The 12,405-nt window shown below is 32.1% G+C and overlaps 1 protein-coding gene across 1 annotated transcript; it reads right to left on the reverse strand.

Annotated features, from left to right (window-relative positions):
* Nucleotides 1–289: 289 nt before the first annotated feature.
* Nucleotides 290–2,895, reverse strand: LOC146901637 (putative F-box/FBD/LRR-repeat protein At1g16940). Its single transcript, XM_085733215.1, has 3 exons — nt 2,301–2,895; nt 868–1,791; nt 290–512 (listed from the first exon to the last, which is right to left on the reverse strand). Exons 1-3 carry the CDS (start codon nt 2,709–2,711, stop codon nt 297–299), a joined length of 1,551 nt encoding a protein of 516 aa, XP_085589341.1. The 5' UTR covers nt 2,712–2,895; the 3' UTR covers nt 290–296.
* Nucleotides 2,896–12,405: the final 9,510 nt, after the last annotated feature.

Raw genomic sequence — 12,405 nt, forward strand, 5'->3', positions numbered from 1 at the left:
TCCTATTGAAATAAAATTGCAAGCACAAATACACGTGCTTTTATTGAACAAGGTAACAAGTATCTTTTATTTTGTTGATCATTTTGTTTTAAATTGTTGCTAAATACCCTAAATTTATATCTTACATTATAAATAATTTCAAATCCTCATTCTTTGTTTAGTGTGATCTAATTCATGTTATGCTTGGGGAACAAAAGGATAGATTAGACTTTTGTCAAAAGAAATATTCAACACTAGCATTCCATAAAAGCATTAATAAGTCCTTTATGAGTTGATTGACAAAATATTCCAAAGAATCAAGCATGAATATCATCATTTATAAATTTATTATATCTTCTGATATCAACTTTAGGCATTGGAGTAGTGTTTTGAAGCAACTGTTCCACTACTTTGATTATATCCTCATCAGGTACACCTACTGATTGACGGAAAGACTTCACCACTGTCAATGACTCCAATCTAGCAAAGTGTGGAGGTTGCACTTTCTTTGAAATAAGATTTGCAAGGAGGTCCTGCACAATTACAGGAAATAGGAGACATTTTTAAATTGATATTTCGCGTGAATACAAAGATGTTATGAACATTACAAATACGCACGAGTAAAACACTTATTTATTTTAGTTTTTAAACTTGTGAGGTAGTGTCACCATAGTATTTGAAGTTTGAATATACGAAAACTTAAATAACGTCCATGAGTGTGTTAGTAATTTCATAGATCAAACTAACAAATGAAAGACATATTAGAGGACCAAATTAACTAACAGAAAACATATTTGAGGACCAAGTTGATTAGCAAATGACATATTCAAAGACCCAAATAATTGTTTAATCAAAATAAAGAGGTGAAAGTTTATTAAAGTAACTTACACTTTGTATTGTTTGAATGACAGAATAACCAATTTTCAAAATCTTTACGTTGGCAAGCACTTGCAGCCACCTTAAGAAGGTTGAAGCTTCCTTGTGGAGGTAGGAGAGGCCATCAATATTTACTTGCTGAAGAAAAGAAAGATTGCATGTTGAGGACAAGAGCCTATGAAAAACAAAACTACCCAAGAAAGTAAAAGAATTAAGATTTGGAGTAGAAAGTGAAAATTGCTGAGCTGCCACGGAAGATATAGTTAAATTGGAAAGTGCATAATTAGATATGCAAAGGACTTGTGCATCCTCAATCAAAGAACAATCCCTAAGTACCAAATTAGTTAACTCATGACAGTTTGAAAAAGGGTCAGCATAGTGATGATGTGTAGCAACAAAGTTGACACATTTGAGATGCAAGGTTCTTAGTGCAGGCAAGTGAAGAGATTTTGGACACACTGCTGCAACCCTGTCATTCCTACTATATGAAAGCTTGAGAAATGTCAAAGAGTGAGAGGCTGAGATTAAAGGGAGTAACTCAGATTTGGGTTTCAAGCTTGGATTTATATTAATTTTCAAGTGCTGAACATTGTGAAAAAGAGCATATTCTATGAGTGTGTATAGGGCTTCTTCACCTTCCTCAATCCTTGTAATAATAGTAAGATTAAATAGGGAACAAGAGTGATCTCTACTAGATAAAATCCAAGACTTAAAGCTATCAAGAGTTTGAGCAGACGGCAGAATATATTTGAGAGTAGTGACACGTTTGCAAAGATCCTTCCATCGCTTAGACAAGATGCAAGTTCGAACAACGTCTCGTGCTTCAAGAAAACTCATTATATGGAGCAGTATGCAGTCAGGCAACTCACTTATCCGATTTCTTCTATTTTCCCATCTAGTTTCCCACCTTGGCATCTTCAATTCCCTAAAAAGTTCCTGGTTGGATAAACAACTACGTTTATGACTTAAGTACTAATAATATAAGTATTTAAGCTTGTAAAAAAAAATAAGTTAATAGAAATAAGTTAAAAAAAAACAAAGTTTCTCATACCTCACCACAAGTGCAAATTCAAATAAATTGATCCAAACAGACCCTGGATCATCATATGAAAGTTTTTTTTTTTTAAGGGGTGTACCCCAAACATATAAATGTTAAGAGTAAGGGAACTTCTACGGTACACCTCACAAATTGAGGTGTACCGGTACTCTTCCTTCATAAACTTATTCATTTTAGATACTAAATGCGAGTGTTGTCACTATAGGCACATAAAATTACAAATACAATTCTCAATGTATCTTCTATTTGTAATTTGGTGAACCAAACTAATTAACTAATTCAAAGATGTCTTTGTGACTTTGGTTAATTACTGTCTAAAAATAAAATTCGACATATTAACCCTTATTGTTATAATCTTTATTAAAATAAAAACTATCTTAATTCTTACCTTATAGTTTTTGAGTTGTTGGTATATGATTGGGGGAACCCACTTGTGATTGATCCATTGGCGATGAACCCTTAGCTTCCTCTTTGAAAATACCATCTCCTTCGACTCAGTAAAATACACACGAAACCTTCCATTCCCTAAATCTTTGCTGACATGTCCCTCCCACCACCGCTGTTTCCAGAATGCTTCTACCTTGTCGCCGGTCCTCAAATACCAATCATCGCTCTCCGGTGTAGGCATTGGTCGGAGCTGGTGAAGATGGACAACTGTTGGCTTCACATCCAAGTCACCGTACTCGACTAATAGTTTGTCGGAGGAGACCCACCTAACGACAGTACCGGGGAACCATGAACCTCCCTCGATGCTCACTTCCACGGCAGAACCCGGTTTGAATTTGGGTTTTGGAACCATCACTTTCACCTTTTAGGGTTTCACGCTGTATATTCCAGTTTTTGATCGTTTCTCTATTCCCTTTTTTTCCGAGAGATCTCTATTCCTTTTTTGTTATTCTCTTTTTTTTTTTTATGAGCTTTTAGTGAACACTTTTTTTTACGAGCTTTTGGTGAACTCTTATGTTTTCTTCCAATTTCCCTCTTATATATATATATATATGGGGAATGCTAATACACACCCACCTTAATTTTAGAAGGTGTGCATTAGCATCCTACACCTATTTGCTTTAGACATGAAATACCCCTTCACTCTTTTTTAATTGTTATCAAATACATATCCTTTATTGTAATTGTCTCACACTCACACCCATAGTTTCTCTCTCCACCACTCAAATCCATCACGTGATCCACCCAAAAATATTCTTCACACGTGGCTGGCTTTTGTGTTTGAACTGGACGGTTGATAGCCATGGAAATGGGAACTCGGCAGAGATGATGATCCAACCAAAGCCAAAAAAACAAATCTTCATACTCCGGTCAGTCTCCGACGAGCTTTGGAACGATGTCGTTTGCCGGACTGCAGTCTCCCATCCTCGTCCTTTCATCCTTCTACAACGCAATTCGGCGGCTGACGCGTAGGTGGAGACTTTTTGAAACTCGGCCGTGCACTGTTGGCTTCATTCTTTTATTGCAATGAAAGAAAAAACCTGCCATTGAAGTTATCCCCATTCTTTCATCCTTCGCCGGCTGTGGGAGGTTTTTTCTTTCTTCTGAGAGATAAGGAGAGGGAAACGCATGGGAATGGTCACATATGAAATTACTATAAAGGACATATATTTAATGACAATTAAAAAAGAGAGAAGGGGTATTTCATGTCTAAACAAATAGGTGTAGGATGCTAATGCACACCTTCTAAAATTAAGGTGGGTGTGTATTAGCATTCCCCTATATATATATATATATATATATATATATATATATATATATATATATATATAAGTTGAGGCATAATAAAAGTAAGGTTACTCGTCCAATTTCCCTCTTATTTTTTTTGTATATATATCTAATATCTCGAGAAACCAAATCTAATTTTATGGACCTATAGTCACACTACTATACATATTTTTGCATCTAATCTTCCTCCAACTATTTTTTTTAGGGATCCAACTAATTTTTTTTTTATTTTCTACAATTACTCGACTTTTTATAGTATAGAAAATTAAGCCAATTATAATTTTAGATCGAATATGCTCCCATTTCCTTCTTCTTTATTTTCTAGAATTTAATATTTTTTTAATCATACGAATTATCCATAGATCCAATTTTGTAGGTTTTTTTTTTGTAATTGTTCAATTCATATGTTATTATATATATAACAAATTAACCAACTATCCTCGTGAGCTTAGCTCAATTGATATAGACAATGCATAATTTATGCAAGGTCCGGGATTCGAACCCCGACCACAAAAAAAATAAAATAACCAACTATCCTTAAAATACAAATTAATTCATTGACCAATTAACTAAGGTAGATATACACACGTACACTATACAAAAAATACATAAAAAGGTCAAACCAACTCATTAATATCTAATATTTTTGCATCTACCTTGGTTTGACTTGGTTTGATAAACAAACAAGGACGGATTTACCACCCAGCTAGCCTGGACACGCGCCCGAGCTCAACCCATACTTTATTTATATCGCTATACGAAATTGACAAGAGATTTGACTTTTAGTGACGGCCACAATCCGTCACTACAGGGCAAATTTCCGTAGCTAAATCCATATGTAACTGCCAAATGGCTTTTTTTTTTTGACAAATGGCTGTCATTGCATGTTTTCCACCTTTACCTACAGAAAAACCGTAGATAATTCTAAGGAGACCATTTTAAAACCCACTTGGGTTGGTCTGGTGGTATTGTCTTGAGACCTGGGAGTGTGCTCCTCTTCGAGGTCTCAAGTTCGATTCTCCCCAGCGCCAATTTAGGTGGGCTATTTAGCTTCTTACAAAATAATAATAATTATGGACCTCTACCTACGGTTGCGGCTGTCACTAAAACTTATCATTGTTTTATTTTGCCCAGACTCTAAAATTTCTGGCTCCGTCACTATAAACAAACATGTTACTGTCCATCTTTCCGATAATATCAATAACTTCATTGCGTTAAAAATATATCAATTCATTCATATCCGAACCAAATCCATTTAAAAAAAAATCTAAATTAAGTTAATATTATCTGAATCAACTAATTTTCATCAAAAAGATAAGAAACAATAGGTCTATCTAATGCAGAGGCATAATACATCTCAACAATAAGTTGCAGTTGAAGGACAAATTTATTTATGTTTTTTTAGAAATAAATAAAAAATAGAAAGGATAAATCAATTGCATGCAAGTTAACCTCTAAGACTACTAAGATTGGTTATACTTGATTTTTGAGAGTTTTTTTTCCGTTTTCAAAGTCAAAAAGAGATCAGAAATGGCAATAAGCTTTTAATTGAATGAACCTAAAATATATCATTGATTATACTTGATGTATGTGATCTATTTTAAGACCATATACATCATTGATTGAATGAACCTAAATATAAATTTTTGCTTATAATAATGATCGATGATGTACTATTTAAAGAAACATTTGAAATAAAATTGCAAGCGCAACTACACGTGCTTTTATTGAACAAGGTAACAAGTATCTTTCATTCTTTTGTCAAAAAAAAAAGTATCTTTTATTCTATTGATCATTTTGTTTTAAATTGTTGCTAAATACCCTAAGGGTGTGTTTGTTTTAAATTATATTTGTTGATTCATGGAAATAAAATGATAGAAATACATATGTCTATGTTTGTTACAAGTTTACTAAATTTTATTCTCGGAATATAATGTTCTTGGGAATAGAAAAAAATTTCAAAGAAAATGGTGGGAATAAAAGTTCACATGGAGATGAGAATAAATTCATATGTAGTTAGCTATTATAATCCCTATTTTGATGGTTCCTTTTTTTTTTTTAAATAATTTTTTAATGGTTCCTAGGAATATTATAAATTTAATCAAACATATTTTTTCTAAATACCTTTGAATAAAATTCCCATCTTTATATTTCCAGAATGTTATTCCTAGAAATAAATTTAGTAAACTTGAAACAAACACACCCTAAATTTATACTTCCTTCGTCCCAAAATATTAACAAAAATTAGTCAACAAAAGTTAATGTATTTAGTTTGGTTCAAAATTTGTATCAAATACACCAACTTATATTGACTCATTTTTGCTTATATTTTAGGACAAAGGTAGTATACGTGATAAATCATTTCAAATCCTCATTCTTTGTTTAGTGTGATCTAATTCATGCAATGCTTGGGCAACAAAATGATAGACTAGACTTTTGTCAAAAGAGTATTCAGCATTCCATGCAAGCGAGTATTTGTTGCCAAAATATAAGCCAACCTCCCAATCCATTTCAAGTAACCAAAAAATACGGTGCAAGACTCACCAACCTCCTACACTCCCAAACATTGAATTGCTCAAAGAATGTACTATGTACAGCCACACTGGATCTACATGAAGTTCAATATATTTTGTCATGTAAGCCCTACAAACTCAAATAAATTTCGAGAAACCATATATCCATTCTCTGACAGTGCCTCTTATAAGACCACCACACGCTGCTTGACTCATATTTTCCGATGCTCCATTTGTGTTGATTTTAACCCACTCTTCCAAAAGAAACAACCATCCAATATTAGCATTAACCAAATGAAGAGTTTCACACACTTTTGTATCAGCAACATTATACTTCTTCACACCTTGGGTAATTTAATGGCCATGGGTTATAAGGCATGGACCACTTTTCTTGATGAGTCAATTTATTACTCCAACACCAAATCTTGTGACATGTGTCATCGGCCAATATTGATCCCAATTGAGAGCTATATCTGATCCTACACCCCAATTTAAATTCAAATTAATACACTCCTTCGTATCATAATCAAAGAAAATATCTCTATTCTCTACTTTGATTGCGACAATCAAAGAAATAATAGCTTAAATTTATTGATGATAGAAGAAGATTACTCAGAGTATTCATAATGGAGACATCTATTTTAAGTACTAACCCTGTCATTCCTACTATATGAAAGCTTGAGAAATGTCAAAGAGTGAGAGGCTGGGATTAAAGGGAGTAACTCAGAATTGGGTTTAACGCTTGGATTTATATTAATTTTCAAGTGCTGAACGTTGTGAAAAAGAGCATATTCTATGAGTTTGTATAGGGCTTCTTCACCTTCCTCAATCCTTGTAATAATAGTAAGATTAAATAGGGAACAAGAGTGATCTCTACTAGAAAAAATCCAAGACTTAAAGCTATTAAGAGTTTGAGCAGATGGCATAATACATTTGAGAGTAGTGACACGTTTGCAAAGATCCTTCCATCGCTTAGACAACATGCAAGTTCGAACAACGTCTCGTGCTTCAAGAAAACTCATTACTCCCTCCGGTCACATTTATAAGTAAAAAACACTTTTTTAAGTACATTGAATAATTGATGTATCTAACATATAAATGTGGCTAGATACGTTAACTATTTAATGTACCTAAAAAAGTGTTTTTTGCTTATAAATGTGACCGGAGGGAGTATATGGAGCAGTATGCAGTCGGGCAACTCACTTATCCGATTTCTTCTATTTTCCCTTCTAGTTTCCCACCTTGGCATCTTCAATTCCCTAAAAAGTTCCTGGTTGGATAGACAACTACTCCCTCCGGTCACATTTATAAGCAAAAAATGACTTTTTAGGTACATTGAATAATTAATGTATCCGGTCACATTTATGGGTTAGATACATTAATTATTGAATGTACCTAAAAAGTTGTTTTTTGCTTATATATGTGACCAGAGGGAGTACGTTTATGACTTAAGCACTAATAATATAAGTATTTAAGCTTGTTAAAAAAACAAGTTAATAGAAATAAGTTAAAAAAAAAACTAAGTTTCTCATACCTCAGCACAAGTGCAAATTCAAATAAATTGATCCAAACAGATCCTGGATCATCATATGAAAGTTTTTTTTTAAGGGGTGTACCCCAAACATATAAATGTTAAGAGTAAACATTCATTTTAGATACTAAATGCGAGTGTTGTCACTAGGCACATAAAATTACAAATACAATTCTCAATGTATCTTCTATTTGTAATTTGGTGAACCGAACTAATTAATTAATTCAAAATGTCTTTGTGACTTTGGTTAATTACGGTCTAAAATTAAAATTCGAGATATTAACCCTTAGCTTACCTTATAGTTTTTGAGTTGTTGGTATATGATTGGGGGAACCCACTTGTGATTGATCCATTGGCGATGAACCCGTTTTTTTTTTTTTTTGAAGGGATCCATTGGCGATGAACCCTTAACTTCCTCTTTGAGAATACCATCTCCTTCGACTCGGTAAAATACACGCGAAACCTTCCATACCCTAAATCTTTGCTGACATGTCCCTTACCTTATTTTTTTTTATGAGCTTTTAGTGAACTCTTTTTTTTACGAGCTTTTGGTGAACTCTTATGTTTTCTTCCAATGTCCCTCTTATATATATAAAAGTTGAGGCATAATAAAAAGCAAATTCTATGGTACATTCAAAAATTTGAGTGTATTGGTACATCAAATCCTTAAATTAATAGTTAAATGCGTTATTTTTTGAAGAGAAAAATTGTTTTCTATCACCTATAATTATAATAACTAAATCTTATCTACCAAAAACGTCGACGAAATAAAATTTAATTTTTCTGAATTTTTAGTACTCATAATCGAGAATTTTGATTATTTTTTACAATAAAATGTAACAAAAGTTAGTATGATTTTTATAACAATGAAACGATGTTCATTTCTTATGAAATGATATTTTTTAAAAATATAAATATCAACAAATAGCTCTTTATTTTATAAAAATAGTTAATTTATAGATCTTTGAAGTAAGAGTACGGGTACACCTTAATTTGCGGGTGTACAGTAGAAGTTCACATAATAAAAGTAAGGTTACTCGTCCAATTTCCCACTTATTTTTTTTTTTATATATATCTAATATCTCAACAAACCAAATCTAGTTTTATGGACCTATAGTCACACTACTATATATATTTTTGCATCTAATTTTCCTCCAACTATATTTTTTTTAGGGATCCAACTAATTCTTTTTTTTTTATTTTCTACAATTACTCAACTTTTTATAGTATAGAAAGAAAATTAAGCCAAGTGTGGAAAAAATTATGGAAAATAAAGCATATGGCTCACATAGCTCAATGCAAGACAATAATCATCAAGTGTGGAAAAAATTATGGAAAATAAAAAGTATTCCAAGACACATCCACTTTTCTTGGAGGATTCTACATGAAAAACTACCAGTAAAAAACGATCTTTTTAAAAAAGGAATAAGTAGCGACCCATTGTGTGTTCTTTGTGGGGAACATAATGAGACAATTTCACACCTCTTTATGGAGTGTCGTTGGTCAAAGCAGGTATGGTTTGCTTCCTGTTTAGGTGTGGTATTTAATTCACATGATTCCAGGTATGTTCCTTTTCATAAGTGGTTGGAAGAAAATATTATTGATGTCGATGAGGATATTATAGTCCATGTTTTGGCATTGTGTTATGAGATATGGTGTGCTAGAAATAAGAAGTGTTTTGAGGGAATTGATGTTGATGTGGCTACCATTGTTCAAAAGGCACAAAGATCTATTGTGAATTTTAAGAGTGCTAATACAGTGTTGGTGGAGACACTAAGTAGAGATCCAATTTTACCAATATCTGATGTTCATTGGACACCTCCTTTTAGTGGTTTCTATAAGCATAATGTTGATGCAGCAGATCCGGTAGAGGGTGATAAGTGGGGCATTGATGTTGTGGTGAGAGATAATGAAGGTGTTGCCGTTGGTGCTAGTTCGTGGCAAGTCTTTTCATTACCAGATTCAGAGGTTGCAGAAGCTTTAGCTATGCGGAAGGGTTTGGAATTTGCAAAAGACATGTCTTTTCTGAATCTTATAGCAAAATCAGATGCTTCTAATGCGGTTTTAGCATTGAATGCTCACCAACAATCTCCCAACTATGTTGGCTCTATTATCCGAGATTGTATTAGTTTTAAGGGTAGTTTTCGTAGTTTAAATTTTGTGCATGTTAGACGTGAAGCCAACCAAGCTGCTCATTATTTAGCAAAATATGCTCTTAAGAATTTAGATTGCATATGGATCGAAGAAACTCCGCCTTGTATTTCTGCAGTCTTGGCATTTGATTTATTGCTAGACTTTTGTTAATGAAATTGTCTTTAACATAAAAAAAATAGAAAGAAAATTAAGCTAATTATAATTTTAGATCGAATATGACCCATTTCATTCTTCTTTATTTTCTAGAATTTTAATATTTTTTTAATCATACGAATTATCCATAGATCCAATTTTGCGGCTGTCACTAAAACTTATCATTGTTTTATTTTACCCAGACTCTATAAAATTCTTGGCTCTGCCATTGTAAACAAACATGTTTCTATCCATCTTTCCGATAATATCAATAACTTCATTTCGTTAAAAATATATCAATTCATTCATATCCGAACCAAATCCATTTAAAAAAACAAAAAAAGAAATCTAAATTAAGTTAATATTATCTGAATCAACTAATTTTCATCAAAAAGATAAGAAACAATAGGTCTATCTAATGCAGAGGCATGATACATGATCTCAACAATAAGTTGCAGTTGAAGGACAAATTTATTTATGTTTTTCTAGAAATAAATAAAAAATAGAAAGGATAAATCAATTGCATGCAAGGTAACCTCTAAGACTACTAAGATTGGTTATACTTGATTTTGGAGGTTTTTTTTTTTTCGTTTTCAAAGTCAAAAAGAGAGAAAGAAATGACAATAAGTTTTTAATTGAATGAACCTAAAATATATACACCCTCCGGTCACAAATATAAGCAAAAATTCACTTTTTAGGTTCATTCAATAAATGATGCATGTGGACTATTAAATAGACCACATACATCATTTATTGAATGAACCTTAAAAGTAAATTTTTGCTTATATTTGTGACCGGAGGGTGTATCATTGATTATACTTGATGTATGTGATCTATATTAAGATGATATACATCATTGATTGAATGAACATAAATATAAATTTTTGCTTATAATAATGATTGATGATGTACTATTTATAGAAACATTTGAAATAAAATTGCAAGTACAACTACACGTGCTTATATTTCATTCTGTTGATCATTTTGTTTTAAATGGTTGCTAAATACTCTAAGGTGTGTCTGTTTCAAGTTATATTTGTTGATTCATGGAAATAAAATGATAAAAATACATATGTTTATGTTTGTTACAAGTTTAGTAAATTTTATACCCGGTATAAAATGTTCAAGGAAATAGAAAAATTTCCAAAGAAAATGGTGGGAATAAAGTTCCCATGGAGATGAGAATAAATTTATATGTAGCTAGCTATTATAATCCATATTTTTATGGTTTTTTTTAAATAGTTTTTTTATGGTTCCTAGGAATATTATAAAGTTAACTAAACATATTTTTTCTAAATACCTTGGAATAAAATTCCCTCTTTAGTAAATTTGAAACAAACACACCCTAAATTTATACTTCCTCCGTCCCAACATATAAACAAAAATTGGTCAACAAAAGTTAATGTATTTAATTTGGTTCAAAATTTATCCCTATAAAAAATTGGTTCAAAATTTGTACCAAATACATTAACTTATGTTCACTCATTTTTGCTTATATTTTGGGACAAAAGGATTATCTTAATTACATGATAAATCATTTCAAATCCTCATTTCTTTGTTTAGTGTGATCTAATTCATGCTATGCTTGGGCAACAAAATGATAGATTAGACTTTTGTCAAAAGAGTATTCAGCATCCATGCAAGCGAGTATTTGTTGCCAAAATATAAGCCAACCTCCCAATCCATTTCAAGTAACCAAAAAAATACGGTGCAAGACTCACCATCCTCCTACACTCCCAAACATTGAATTGCTCAAAGAATGTACTATGTACAGCCACACTGGGTGCGTTTGATTTGTACAAAAATGAAGCACTGGACAGGACAAAAATATTTGTCCATCGTTTGATTTAGAAAAGCAACAAAGGACAGCACAAAATAGGAAGCGATGCACCAGACAACTTCCTCTTTTCTTGTACGACGCTAAAGCAGTGGACAAAGTTTTGTCCCGTGTTTACTGAAATGAAACATACTATTTTACCCCTTCATTACTTCTATTTCTTAAAATAAACTCTCGTCTTCAGGAAATTCTTTCAATTATCCATCGGCTTTTGCAGTTTTTTATTTTTCGTTCCTTCCCTACTTTGTGTGTGTCACTTTTCCTTCCTTGGTTTCATGATGCTTATGATGTCACGTTTTTTCTTTGTTAAAAATTATATAATATGATGTAGTTGATAATATATATAATCGTGTTAATCAAATTTAAATTCTTCTAATAATTGTTAAGTGTGTTGGTAATATTGGAAAAATAAATAAAATAATTAAAAGTTTTAAAATTTTGTTTGTCTTTGCACAGTGAAAAATCAAACATTGCACGCCATAAAGGGTATTATCAAAAAATTTGCAATATTTTGTATTGTACATTAACATATCAAACAAGGTTCAAGACAAAACTATTTGTCCTGTGTATCGACCATCAAACACGATGCAAG

The sequence above is a fragment of the Medicago sativa genome, chromosome 8 (genome assembly GCF_051527215.1).
Source record: "Medicago sativa cultivar Bolivia chromosome 8, Bolivia_mono, whole genome shotgun sequence".
NCBI classification, from domain to species: domain Eukaryota; kingdom Viridiplantae; phylum Streptophyta; class Magnoliopsida; order Fabales; family Fabaceae; genus Medicago; species Medicago sativa.